Source organism: Megalops cyprinoides, chromosome 21 (genome assembly GCF_013368585.1).
Source record: "Megalops cyprinoides isolate fMegCyp1 chromosome 21, fMegCyp1.pri, whole genome shotgun sequence".
Lineage (NCBI taxonomy): Eukaryota > Metazoa > Chordata > Actinopteri > Elopiformes > Megalopidae > Megalops > Megalops cyprinoides.
In genome coordinates, this window is record NC_050603.1 from 13,479,547 (window position 1) to 13,494,277 (window position 14,731).

At 44.4% G+C, this 14,731-nt stretch overlaps 2 protein-coding genes across 2 annotated transcripts; both read right to left on the reverse strand.

Annotated features, from left to right (window-relative positions):
• Positions 1 to 926: 926 nt before the first annotated feature.
• On the reverse strand, positions 927 to 7,978 carry eef1a1l2 (eukaryotic translation elongation factor 1 alpha 1, like 2). The gene is made up of 8 exons (XM_036516011.1): positions 7,882 to 7,978; positions 6,699 to 6,852; positions 4,905 to 5,084; positions 4,086 to 4,382; positions 3,498 to 3,648; positions 3,146 to 3,402; positions 2,459 to 2,693; positions 927 to 1,273 (listed from the first exon to the last, which is right to left on the reverse strand). Exons 2-8 carry the CDS (start codon positions 6,840 to 6,842, stop codon positions 1,149 to 1,151), a joined length of 1,389 nt encoding a protein of 462 aa, XP_036371904.1. The 5' UTR covers positions 6,843 to 6,852; positions 7,882 to 7,978; the 3' UTR covers positions 927 to 1,148.
• Positions 7,979 to 8,273: 295 nt separating this feature from the next.
• Positions 8,274 to 11,971, reverse strand: LOC118769011 (elongation factor 1-alpha, somatic form-like). The gene is made up of 8 exons (XM_036516010.1): positions 11,880 to 11,971; positions 11,038 to 11,198; positions 10,226 to 10,405; positions 9,826 to 10,122; positions 9,584 to 9,734; positions 9,233 to 9,489; positions 8,799 to 9,033; positions 8,274 to 8,705 (listed from the first exon to the last, which is right to left on the reverse strand). Exons 2-8 carry the CDS (start codon positions 11,179 to 11,181, stop codon positions 8,581 to 8,583), a joined length of 1,389 nt encoding a protein of 462 aa, XP_036371903.1. The 5' UTR covers positions 11,182 to 11,198; positions 11,880 to 11,971; the 3' UTR covers positions 8,274 to 8,580.
• Positions 11,972 to 14,731: the final 2,760 nt, after the last annotated feature.

The following is a 14,731-nucleotide window of genomic DNA, read 5'->3' on the forward strand; positions in this document are numbered from 1 at the left end:
CTAACTTAGATAGAGTTAGATTCTTAGAACCAGTTATGCAAAGCTTCTGGGTGTTGACATTAAAATATTTTAAACCTCTGGCTTGGTCAAGCGTCCTTCTGCATTTGCATGGGTCAAATATGTTGTATGTATCCATCAACTTGGATGTACAGATGCCAATCTCTTTGAAAATATTTCAAAGCAATTTTTCATATTCTATACTTAGAAAAAATATACAGGCTTTAATCAATTTTTACAGCCATGTGAATTGTTAAGTAGAGGAATGTCAAGAGTTATCACACTTACAAAATCTGAATTAATCTCAAAGAATTCCTCTTGTGAGGACTCGCCAATCAACATAAGCCCTTACTTTTACTCCAAATTTTTTGCTTTTCATACATATTACATGTTCTGAGGGAGCCGAAAATAATTCTTATTAGATTTTTTCATTCATTCAAAGCAGAGTATTTAAACAACTTGGGCAATGATTCTGTCCCAATCCTGTTGATCACTATATATAGTTGATTCTTATATCAGTAATTCTCATGTATTGAGTGCTGTAGATTTCAAGCCTAGGCCTCTTTCTATGAAAGTTGTATGTGTCTTATCTTTGGTTATACAAGGTTGTGTAGCATTTGACACCAAACTTCAATAAATATCTCAACTGGGTTTAGACAAAGTTCACTTTTCCCTAGAGTCTGGGGGTGCAGCAAGCAATTTTCCTAAAACCATCTTCTCCACATTGTCTGTGTATCTACCTCTAACAATACTATTCTATAATGAAAACTCCAGTCATCTCCTGCATAGTTTTTATTCATTTTGAAGTAAAAAAAATTCTTGAGAACTAACAGCTGTCATCTGTAACAACCAAATGTTAAGAACGTGCGGACATATCACATCGTTTTGCCGAGATGACATGCTGACTTATAAAGAACACAATGGCACTGTTTTTTTCTTTATGCAATTGATGATCATTTTTATTATTGTTAACATCATTTACCCTCCCCCAAGCAGATTTTTTAAAGAACTTTTTTTCCCCCTTTCCTGCGAAAACTCTTGCGATGGGTTTTGATAAGCATTAGCCAGTCCTTTAGGAGAGTGCTGAGGGTCTGACACGCGGTGGGGCGGGGCGCCGCGGACGCGCCACGCTGGGGGTCTGACGGGCAAGTTCATTTCGCCTTGGCAGCCTTCTGTGCAGACTTGGTCACCTTGCCACCGGTGGCGGCCTTCTTGTCGACGGCCTTGATCACACCGACGGCCACGGTCTGCCTCATGTCACGGACAGCGAAGCGACCTAGAGAGGGAGAGGGAGAGGGAGAGGGAGAGGGAGAGGGGGGGGGGGGGTACAACAGAGAAGGAGAGAAGGGAGTCACTGTAATGTAGTTCAGGTTTGTCCCGTGGCACATCAGACTTTCTAAAGATAATTGTGCACGCTGACAGACTACTGCACTGACTCATTTTACTCATTATAGGTTACCTAAAATCCATATTATCATGTTATCCCAAAAGAACCCCAAGAAATATGTTGTTGTTCCTATTATCTTTTTTTAGCATCCCCCCTACACACACACACACCCACCCACACATACACACCTTTTTTTGGCAGTCGAAACCCAAATGTATTCACCACCAATTGGATATTGTTATCGCTCATGGCGACAACCTCAGTACCCATGCGTGTGGGAGTGCTAGGGCATAGCAACTGCAATCCTCCAACACAACCTACATGCCAACCACAACTATTTTTAAACTTCCAAGTCTCCCGGAACACCGCAGTGAGCTATGCACCGGTCTGAGGGTGGGTGCAGTTCTACTGACGTCATCCGAAAAAGCTGCAGGCGGCTGATGAGTCACAGGATACCTGAGAGAGGTGAGACGAGCAGCCTTTGCAGGCATATCCACCCCTGCCTGTGGCAGAACTAAGCAAATCTGTTCCACCTCTGTGGGTTCCCAGTCATCATTGGCTGATAACACAGATGGAGTCAAACCTGGGCCGGAGAGCGCAGCCTGCACTCACAGAGTACCTTAACCCAGTTACCTCCATAATCTTTGACAGGACATCTAAAAATTTGACTCCTGCTTTTGTTGCCAAAGCTTGCAGTTTTGCAATGTACATCTGCGTATGAAATCACTTTTGGAGTGGCAGCACTCAGATGGACATCCAGTCTAGATACTAGACAATATGCGTCATTGCAGTTACCTCTAAATGTCCCATCCAATCTAACTGCTATGATTCCTTGCATGAAAAAATGTAAGACAAAATGATGCTTTTTTATTCTTGCATAGTTATGCATCATTGAAATTAACAGAAAAAACTGTTTAGTGAAAAAATGGCAGTCGGAGGTTGGCCTGAATGGGGATTTCGGGAGGTTTTGGTGGGGCGGGGGATGTCTGTTACTGCAGTTTAATGTGTGCACATGCCAAGTGCAGATAATTCCTGTTGACCTCGGGTTCTGCTGATCTTGGGCGCGGCACTCACCCAGTGGGGGATAGGTGGCAAAGCTCTCCACACACATTGGCTTCCCAGGCACCATGAGGACGATGGCAGCGTCACCAGACTTCAGGTGCTTGGGGTTGTCTTCCAGCTTCTTGCCAGAACGGCGGTCTATCTTCTCCTTCAGCTCGGCAAACTTGCAGGCAATGTGGGCGGTGTGGCAGTCCAGGACAGGGGCGTAACCCTGAGAGATCTGTCCTGGATGGTTCAGGATGATAACCTGGGGACATAGGGGATGGAGGGGGGCATGACTAAAATTAAGCTGTGTGCAAGAGCCCCTGGCAGACAGAAATGAACCACAGGGTTTACAGGTGAGCCACAAGGTGTTCGAAAACTCAGCTAATGGTCTGGAATAAATTATTTCCTTGGGTCATCACGAAGTTCATTATTAGTATTTGCTTGTCAACAGTTCTGAACACAAGTGGAATTCAGTCAACAAACATAAAATAACAGTATTATCTAATTGTAAAGGAAAACTCCTGGAAATAGAGAATGTCTGTGAGATACATGAAGAGAAAAGATAACGCTTAATTCTAATGCTGCATTTTCACTGTACAACACAAAAGGCACGTGGAAGGGACTGTAATACTACTTTAACCCATGGCCCACTGGGAGAAACCTCTGCTTCCAAAATCAGTGCTCCAGTGGAAAGATCACAAAGATGAGTCACACCTGAGCTGTGAAGTTGCCAGCCTCCATGGGGGGATCGTTCTTGCTGTCTCCAGCCACGTTGCCACGGCGGATCTCCTTGACAGAGACGTTCTTGACGTTGAAGCCCACGTTGTCGCCAGGCAGAGCCTCAGCCAGGGACTCGTGATGCATCTCCACCGATTTGACCTCAGTGGTCACATTGGCAGGGGCAAAGGTCACTACCATGCCAGGCTTCAACACGCCAGTCTCCACACGGCCCACGGGTACAGTTCCGATACCTGTAGTAGGGGAGGAGGGAGATTCCTACTTCTGCCTCACAGAACTTTAAGGTAAAAAAATTAAAACACAAAGGAAGTTAGCAGCTGGGCTTTACCTCCAATCTTGTAGACATCCTGCAGGGGCAGACGCAGGGGCTTGTCAGTTGGGCGGCTAGGGGGCAGGATGGAGTCCAGGGCTTCCAGCAGGGTGGTGCCACTGGCATTACCCTCCTTCCTCTCAACCTTCCACCCCTTAAACCAGGTCATCTGTGGGGGAGCGTTGGGAGATGGGGGGTAAGTGCTAGTGGCTTGAACTAGATGTGATTAGATGTCATTAAAATCTGTACCATTACCATTATTAAAACAAGAACACAATTCCATTCTTTGAAGGGTTATCCCAACACAGCTCTCATTAAGGATTTATAGATTATACAGTGAACTGATGGAAATCGGAAAACCCCAAAACCAAAGAATCCAATAATTCTGGCACATATTCACAAAACAAGAATTAGAACAGCATGAGAACTAGTATTTAGAGTAGTTAGTGAATACTTTGTTTCTGTTTGGGCCTAGCACCACCATTTTCCTGCCTTCAGGTTTTCAATAATAAAGTTTTGTGAGCCAGCAGTTTCTGTGTGTCTGAAATTCTCTCCAGCCAGTGTTTCACCGCACAGCATTATTCTGTGTGCTGCTGGGAGACTCACATTGCTGCTGGGCTCCAGCATGTTGTCTCCATGCCAACCGGAGATGGGCACAAAGGCGACGGTGGCTGGGTTGTAGCCGATCTTCTTGATGTAGGCGCTGACTTCCTTGGTGATTTCCTCAAAACGTTTCTGGCTGTAGGGGGGCTCGGTGGAGTCCATCTTGTTGACTCCCACAATGAGCTGCTTCACTCCCAGAGTGTAGGCCAGGAGGGCGTGTTCACGGGTCTGTCCGTTCTTGGAGATGCCAGCCTCGAACTCACCCACACCACCAGCAACAATCAGCACAGCGCAGTCAGCCTGTAAGGACAGAAGGAATGAAAGAACTGAGGCCACCCACCACTTGTACTCACTTTGAATAAACTGGACTTAAAGCCACTGACATATGCATCATAACATCTGACCACGGAAGTGCTTAAAAACTGTTGAGAAATATAATGATATCACAAAATATGCAATCATGCAATATACATGTTTTACATTATAACTGAAAAACCAATATATTTGGGAACTTCAGCTGATTTGGTAGGAAATCTCTCATTCAGCTATAACTTCCATATTAAGGTCATCAGTGATATTTTCATAGAAAGGACATAAAGCCCTGGAATAATGGGAGAAGCTTATTTCTCTAGATGCAACTGAACCTGTTCCATTATCACACACTGCTGCCTTTACACTTCTTATCCTTGAAAGTTATTTTAATAGTTTATTATTATTTAAAAATGTGGAACTATTTGACGAATGACACTACCTGGCATGTCACTACACTCTGGCAAAAGTGGTCTATTACCCTGCCCAGAGGACCCCAGAGGCACCTCCTACCTGTGAGGTGCCAGTGATCATGTTCTTGATGAAGTCTCTGTGTCCGGGAGCATCGATGATAGTGACATAGTACTTGCTGGTCTCAAACTTCCACAGGGAGATGTCGATGGTGATACCACGCTCACGCTCTGCCTTCAGCTTGTCCAGCACCCAAGCATACTTGAAGGAGCCCTTGCCCATCTAGATGGACAGCAAGACAGACAGACAGACATGGTTTAACAGTCTGAATCAAGACCCAGTCTTAATCCTTACAGTATCAATCCCTTTAATATTACTCCACTGACTTACATTGCACTACCATCACTAAGCAGACACTCTTATCTAGTAACTTACAAGGTGACTAAAGTGTCATGAAAAGTTGTACAAACAGATCACTACTGACCATATTTAAACATGCCTAGCAGGTACCCTGAAATACAGGGACATAAAATGCACACTATTGTACAACTCACTTACAAACATTAAAAGAGCTCCCATACAAAAGGTAATAAACTTAGAATATATTTTTAGAGAATATTATTTAGCTCAATAAATATTGAAAATATGTAAACTGTTGCCATTTTAGTATATTACAATGTATTTCTGCTTTACATTAATACATTTTAAATGTATCTGCAATACATTCAATAACCTTTTTTTTTATATATTTCATTCAACATATTTGCTATTTTAATGATGAACCATTTTATGTTAAACCATATCATACACTTTGTGAAGGTGTTCAAGGTGTTTAAAACGTATGTAATTGTGTAATATGTACTTCTTAGCCTCCATAAAATTTCACAATAAAAGTAAGCAGTTCTCAATATTTTACAAGCCAAGCATCTTGAAAATACATTTGTTCTTGTGTACTCCTTATTTACGTCAAATCCCTCTTAAAAGTTGGGGAAAGTCCATTTATGTTGTAACAGCTGAACGAATAAACATATGGATCGATTCTAACAAGTTGTTAAAAATAACCACTCTTACCACCGTAATAGGTAATAGGTCCATATCCATTTAAACAACCTGATATCTGTTTGGCCCGAAACAGCCTGAATTCCTAACCAACTTTACTCGACAAAACTGCTTCGAGTTTGCATGGAAAAAATACTTAAGATTTTTTAAAACCACAGCCTTGACACGGCTACAATTAATACAGGTATTGAGGACATTGGATCTGACACATCAATGTGAGATTTGTGTCGTATTGTAAAAAATAAATAAATTAAATAAAAATTCATTTAGCTGCATCAAGTACGAGGACATTACCCTGACGATTTTATTTTACTACGTGGGTCCTGAAACATGTGGCGTGTGTGTGAGTGGCAGTGTACGTGTCTAAAATCTTACATGTGACTATGTAACGGATCTAATTTTTTTCTTTTCTTTTTATAAGATGGTTGGCATGTCAGATGGATTTGCCGGTTAACCAAATTCATAACCGCTCAGGTAACTGTTGTAAAAATATGTTCTCAGTTGATTCAATAAAGTAATGCGTTCATGCGCTCGTGTTTCTGAAACCCTTTCACATTAAAATAAAAAGGAATTGGCTAAATGTTTTTCGCATTCGACATGTTAAGAGATCGCTAACAATATTTAGCAACCATTTCTAGAGCCGCCAAACTTGCGGGCGCCAGTAAAACTAGCCATCAACCTGGGTTATTTACTCAACGAACGGGTCTTTTCTCTAGACACTGCATTATCCAGTAGATGACGCTATTGTCATATTTAGCTCTGTACTTAACAGACACGCCCTATATTCATGTATTTGGCCCACCCCTAGCCGCTCTCTCTCGACATTGCAACACCCACCTCAGCAGCTTCCTTCTCGAACTTCTCGATGGTTCTCTTGTCGATGCCACCGCACTTGTAGATCAGGTGACCGGTGGTGGTGGATTTGCCGGAGTCGACATGGCCGATGACCACAATGTTGATGTGGGTCTTTTCCTTCCCCATGTTTTATTTACTGATTAGAAAAAGATACGTGTGACTACATTCAGCTAACGGTAGCTATCCCTCCAGAATATCAACATGCAAATTTGACCATCCGTTAGTCTTGCTGGTTAGGCTAGCGATACAGCCATTAAAGCGGATACAAGCAGCCATCCGTTATTGTTTGGCAGTGGGACACAAAAATAGGAGATCATACAGCCATTTTTGGAGAGAAGATTTTAAGTACTTTATTTGCGAAGCTCGTGCCCGCCCCCTCCCCTCCTCCGTTTCTACCCTCCATGTTGAGTCAGAGAATGCAGTCCGGCCATGTTGTTCTGCACATTAGCAAGTAGCTAGCGAACCAGCCAGATATACCATTCTGGATCGGAAATCTGGCCGGCCCCAGTCGTACGCTCACCTATCTATGGTATTGGTCAGGGGCCCCTAACCACCGATACTGGATTTTACCGTTAACATTTCATTAGAATGGTTTCTGTACATAAAAGAATGCTACAAGCATGCTTCATAATGGTCCTCAGCTCCTCCCCCATTCTCCCGTCCCCTATACAAGCTAGCTAGATGGCTAACGTGATATTTGACATTTCGTGACTCGCTTCCGAGCCATTCCTAACCGGCGTCCACGAACCATGGTTGTCGAGTCCCAAATACAGGACGGGAACAGGGATTCCCATCCTAACCTCTGTGGATTGACTTGTATCGTTACGTTCGCAACCATGGCAAGATTGCGGTACAACTGAGCTCCAATAACGGCATTAATACCAGCTTTTAATCGAAAACAGGTATGAGTTACAGACCCGATCACATGCAACCTTCTGACGACTGAGCCACTCCCCAGGCCAATTTATAAATTTAACCAGTTTTAGTTTGGAAATCTTAAGACTGTACCGTTGCACCCCCTCCCCCCGACATGTCCAATGTCAAGGTCCTTTGATCAATTCAATTTATCTGGTCTAAGAGCACGGTCACAGGCGATGCGCAAAACAGCCCTATGCCAACACATCTCTCAAAAGAACCAATTCATGCGTTTTAAAGGGCTACAAACCTGCGGTTAGGGATTGCAGCAGTTATCCTTGGATCAGACCGGAGAAAGGACCGAATTCGGTCCTACATTGCATTTTATACCGGCACTGTGGGGGGGCGGGAGAACCTGTCAGTTTGGACCGCGCTACTGGAATGCCAGAAAGCCGGGTACCATTGGCTGCTACAGCGCAGAGCCACCATGTCGATTGGTTGGCAACACTCATCATTCAAAACAGAAAAGTGGCAGCTGCAGCCAGGGGGACAGCACGTGGTCAACTGAGGCACAAGAGATTACAGTAAAAGTTAACGGGCAGCTCTGACACCCCCCCGTGCCTGCCCAAATGCTTCAACACTGCAGAACATAAGGTTCCCTTCTGTTACAGAGGAGGGCAGAAAAGGGGAAAAAAATCAGGATTGAGTGATCAAGAAATTCAAAGACCTTTATTAGTTTACAGCAGCTTCCTTCCAATTCAATAAGTGACATCTCAAACAGGTGCAGCTTTCCAACCATCAACTCAAATTTAAACTGAAAGAGGCACTGTCACTCGATTATGAAGCCACAAGAATGCATCCATAGTGATTTTCTTTTCCTGCGAAAACTTTTGCGATGGGTTTTGATCAGCATTAGCCAGTCCTTTAGGAGAGAACTCAGGTTCTGAAATAAGGTGGAAAATGGTGCTGCAGACCCCAGGCCCTGAAGGACAGCCTGGGGGAGAGGAGTTCACTTCCCCTTGGCAGCCTTCTGTGCAGACTTGGTCACCTTGCCGCTGGTGGCAGCCTTCTTGTCGACAGCCTTGATCACACCGACAGCAACCGTCTGCCTCATGTCACGGACAGCGAAGCGACCTGCAGGAGAGCAATGAAGTCAAATCAGTCTTCCATCCTTTTAAAACCCAGTCCAACAAAATGCAATATGATCATGCTTAAAAAGCAACTCACCAAGAGGGGGGTACTCAGAGAAGCTCTCCACACACATGGGCTTTCCAGGGATCATGTCAACAATGGCGGCATCTCCAGACTTCAGGGTCTTGGGGTTGTCTTCCAGCTTCTTGCCAGAACGGCGGTCGATCTTCTCCTTCAGCTCACTGAACTTGCAGGCAATGTGGGCGGTGTGGCAGTCCAGCACAGGGGCATAGCCAGCATTGATCTGACCAGGATGGTTCAGGATGATGACCTGCAGAAAAGGATCAGACAGTGGTCAGGCCTCAAAAGCTCATGCATATAAACTTCCCATTCACCATACCCATTTAATACTGAGAATCTAGCTCTGGTATAAGCCTAGCAAACCATCAGGGCTGTATGGCATGTCAACCCCTGGCTAACTGCAGTACCCATTTCTACTGGGCCAGGTACACATGCAGTTCACGTCTCACCTGAGCAGTGAAGCTGCCAGCCTCCATGGGGGGATCGTTCTTGCTGTCTCCAGCCACGTTGCCACGACGGATTTCCTTGACAGAGACGTTCTTGACGTTGAAGCCCACGTTGTCGCCAGGCAGAGCCTCAGACAGGGTCTCGTGGTGCATTTCCACTGACTTGACCTCAGTGGTCACGCTGGCAGGGGCAAAGGTCACCACCATACCAGCCTTCAGTGTACCAGTCTCGACACGGCCAACGGGTACAGTTCCAATACCTACGCAAAGGACCAAGAGGGACAATCAGTGCTGAAACTTACCACTGCAACAATAATCTAGCTAAAATGAGTTATCCTAGAGGCTGGGCTTTACCTCCAATCTTGTAGACATCCTGCAGGGGCAGACGCAGGGGCTTGTCAGTTGGGCGGCTAGGGGGCAGGATGGAGTCCAGGGCTTCCAGCAGGGTGGTGCCACTGGCATTACCCTCCTTCCTCTCAACCTTCCACCCCTTGAACCAGGGCATCTGTTTACATATAAAACAAAAAGGGTTACATACAATCCAAACGCTCAGTTCACGTGTACTGATTGTAGGCAGTTATGACGGTAAGACTCACGTTGCTGCTGGGCTCCAGCATGTTGTCTCCATGCCAACCGGAGATGGGCACAAAGGCGACGGTGGTTGGGTTGTAGCCGATCTTCTTGATGTAGGTACTGACTTCCTTGGTGATTTCCTCAAAACGTTTCTGGCTGTAGGGGGGCTCGGTGGAGTCCATCTTGTTGACTCCCACAATGAGCTGCTTCACTCCCAGGGTGAAAGCCAGGAGGGCGTGCTCACGGGTCTGTCCGTTCTTGGAGATGCCAGCCTCGAACTCACCCACACCACCAGCAACAATCAGCACAGCACAGTCAGCCTGCAAGGAGGGAAATTATTTAGCACACAACCACACAGGAGTTGAAGATGCTAGCCCAGAGGCACCATTTTACAGCACCAAGGCCACATGCACACATCTCTACCTGTGAGGTGCCAGTGATCATGTTCTTGATGAAGTCTCTGTGTCCGGGAGCATCGATGATGGTGACGTAGTACTTGCTGGTCTCAAACTTCCACAGGGAGATGTCGATGGTGATACCACGCTCACGCTCTGCCTTCAGCTTGTCCAGCACCCAAGCGTACTTGAAGGAGCCCTTGCCCATCTAAACAATTTACAGTTGAATTAATGTCAATAATGTTCTCAATAAAGTAAAGTTTACCAAGCAGCCAACTGTTTCCAAATTGAACTCAATTTAAGGTACTATTACTAAGCAACACTCAAACTGCAATTAAGCAAAGCCTGCTTACATAGCTTGTTCAATTCACTAAATGTTCTCAAGGGACAGCATGAATGAAAAGCCACTACAGCTTCCTTTGCATTTGGACTGAGGGGTTTAAATGTATGTGACTACAAAAAATGCACATTGAAAAAAGTAACCACTGCAAGTAATCCAGAAACCAGAAAGCAAAGTGATTATAAACATCCATTTACAACTTGCTTGACAAATGCAGTTTAAATCTTAATAGGCTCCACGTTTAAATACGCGTGGAATGTCCAAATCACGCTAGACTCCCCGCTCCGTCGCCATTACACTAAGTGCAGCGTCACCGCTTTCACAGAGTCTGCGCATGCGCCTCCCCCTCGCATGCCCGCCCGGCATTTAAGGGCCCTGCAACAGCTCTATTCATCAATGGACCGTACCGCGCACGTTTCCGCCGCCATCTTTAATCCAAATAGCTGTTGCAAGCAGTTCGGTACTCGTGAAATGAATTGCCCGGCTCACACATCACCCACCTCAGCAGCTTCCTTCTCGAACTTCTCGATGGTTCTCTTGTCGATGCCACCGCACTTGTAGATCAGGTGACCGGTGGTGGTGGATTTGCCGGAGTCGACATGGCCGATGACCACGATGTTGATGTGGGTCTTTTCCTTTCCCATAGTTACAGTTTTTGTTTCTGTAGAGAAAGGAGTACAATCTCAGCATGACTATGAACAAGGCCGTTAATCCCGTCCCACAATACATCTGAACAAGGATTTTGAAGAACTAAAAATCCATTTGTGAGCTTCGCCATTCGGGATGGGGAAAATAACTCATCCCCCCCCCTCAGTTGATTCGCAAACCACCACCGTTCGGCGGTCCAGGCCTTGGTCGGGCTGGTCGCCAATACGACACGTGTTACTTAAGGCCACGTCGTATAAAGTTACAAGATTCCTCAATCCCCGTAACACCTGGCGTCCCGCTATGGACAGTTGTTTGGGGCAAGGCATTGAGAAGAATCCAGTTTCCCCTTCTGTAGGCCCAGCGCTCTTCGGCAAACTCCTTTGTTCTTTTCCCTACCTCCCATCCCCCATCCGCATCAATAGTTCGAGTCAAAAAGTTACCATTTTCTGAATGTACTTTTACAGCATTGCTTACCAGACACTTTATTCGCTAGAAATCTGGACACGCCGACAAAGCAAGCCCAGTTTGTACGAACTATAGTAATGTCCCAGTTATGGAAATCCCATTGTTTGTCGGAAACACCCTATTGTGTTTAAATGTAGCAAGATATCATTCCATTATAATTAAAACTTTTAAAATGTTTGCTTAAAAGTGTGCCCGTCTGAACAGAACAATAGTAAATTGAGGTACCTACCGGTGTTACGAGATCACTCGGCCGCAACTGCTGCCCCTAGCCAGGTAACAGAAAGAGAAGGAAGAAAGGCCCGTGTCGGAGTTTTTATACACGGGGAGGCGGCCAGTCAGGGTTGCACCCCCAGCTTCCTCTTCCCTCCCTAATCGACCCGCAAATCACACAGAATTCAGAAAAAAATTTCCCCGCCTGTCGCCCTACGTCATCATTTCGTTTGAAAAAAGTAGAAAACTTCTACTTCTACGTCATTTACTAAGCGTCGTTTTAGGGTTTTAAGGTTTTGGTTGGGTTGTATTTCAGCGTGGTCTTAATTGTGTTGGATGCGCGTGAATATGGTTTGGGGAAAAATATTTTATCCATGTTTTTAGGCGGACGTTTTGATTCATCGTAAGCACAGAGTTCCAGCACTTGTACTGACAAATGGTAGTAGGTTCGCCTGTTTTAGTACCCAGTTACTCGCAATGAGTTACATTGTTTCTCGGCATTTTAAAGCTTACGAGGAAGCAGAGATCAGCTGCTTTTTTCATTTTTATTTTAATTGAATACACATCAAGAAACATAGACACTCGCAGAGAACACATACATACCATACAATACAATACAAACGTCATAAAAACAAATAAGAAAAAAACAAAGACATGGGGGATTAACATACAGATATACACAGAAATACTTAAATAAGCAGCTATTTCTCAATCACTAGGCAAAGAGAGATCAGCTGTTGTAACTTGGCCCATGTCCGTTTCATGCCATTAAGTAGTTGTTTCAATCCATAATGTGTGGGTACATAAGTTCCCTAAAGATAAACGTACGGTAGTGATGATGACTTTACGTTCGACATAGACTGCTTTTTCCAGAAATGAGGTACAAAGAGAATTTCTGTTCTGGACCGTTATTCAATATTCTTGTTTAAGAAAATTCATTCCTGGTCTGAAAAGGGAGTTGCCACCCTTCATAATTAAATATGTTGTGAAGAACATCTACATACAGGTTGAACCAGTTTGTAGAAATGCATGGTTCAATCCCTACTGTGAAAAACTTTTGAACCATTTTCCTAGCCAATGCATGTAACGCATCAAAGATTTCTGGTATGTGGTGGTGGTGCAAATCCTTTTAAAGCCTCACCCTTGTCCCTAAATGTCCTTAACTCAAAATATTAGCTATGACACATCCATGGCCTTTTTAAATGCTGGAAACTTAATTAAATTGTCTTAATTAAATGAAAAAATGAATTAATTTTATTTGTTGCCTCCTTTAAAGTGTTTCACTGCATACCCCTCTACAACCAAGCTACAATGCTCAGAATTGGTGATCCCTGCCTCCATTCTCTAAACTTCACACAACATGCCACCATCGCTACTCCTTCAGAACAGAGCATCAGACCTCTCTCTCTGCTCCTCCATTCACTCTTCTCACAGCTCAGGTGACAGGCACTAGCCTTGCTGTCAGCTGTTGCTTTCAATCGAGTGTGTGTGTGAGAGAGACACACACACAGACACACGGAACTTGCTCTTGCAAGTAATCAGAGAAGAGAAACAGTAGATGCCAGTGAGAGTAGTTGTAGTTAGAGCTGAATCTGAGAGAGTACATTTCTTATCTGAATTTGAAAAATACAATCAAATAGGAGAAAAAAATGTTTTTTTTTCTACTTGTGAAGGTGAATAACTATTTCATTCATAGCAACATATATCAATTACCTACCACAAAATAAATGTTGAAAGAAGAAAGGTTAAGGTAATATAATTTAGAATCTTCTCAAACATGTGCTTGCATGTACTCCCTTTATCCCTCTAAAATTAGGAAACACTAGAAAGACAGGAAAGCACAAGAGGTGCATGCATACACACACACACACACACACACACACACACACACACACACACACACACACACACTTCACCTGTACACTTAATAATTAATGGAAGCAAAGGGAGTAATAAAAAAAAAAAGAATTAAATCCTATAACAATGTTCTGCCTTTTTCTCCCTGTTTTTGTTCTGTCTCGATTATTTGATCGTGTCCTCCCTGGCAAATACTGAATGTATTTTTGCTTTTGGCACACACATGGAACAACCAGTTTAATCTGATCTAATATAGCATCCCATTATTTACTTCCTCCTATTGCTGTTATTGTTCCTGCTTGGTGGGAGGGACTTCCTGTTAAAATGTGACCCAGTTCTAGAGTGTTCCCTAGTAGTGGGATTGGCATCATCTCAAATTGGTTCAATAAGCAGCACAGACCATGGTTCACACATGCCCAAGCTTTCCTGTGCTCTCAAGAGCTCTCTCCTCCAGTGAATCTCTGCATGAATTTGTGAGCGGTTGTTTTGGGGTGGGGGGGTGGGGGCACGTAAAGGAATAGAGAGTGAGAGCAGACGTAGAAAATACAGAAATAGGGACTGGGGGAAGGAAAGGAACAGGGAGAGAGACTGGAAGGGTATCACAGTGCACAAATTAACAACTGCTGGCACAAGCCTGGAAAACGCAAAGCACAGTACAGTGGCTCCCAGCTGGACAGAAACGAGCAGAGTGGGTGGTATTTTGATTGGCGTTTAGAGTGACAGAGTATCACACCCGTCTGCCAATGGGATCCGAAGGTTGCTGGAGAGAATAACTTCAGCTGTCGATGCGTCTGCCGCCCTCCCCCACCCATATTAGTCAGCATGTCTGACACTGACTCACAAAGAGAGAGAAAGAGAAAACTCACATAACCCTTGCTCCACAAAGTGCTACGTCTTCAGCACTGCAGTGGAGAAGCCCATGACCAAGTGTCTCCTGTACAGTGTTATCGGGCAAGGTGTAAACTTTGGACCACCATTCATGCTCCTTTCTCAGGATCTGCCTTTTGGTTGCCA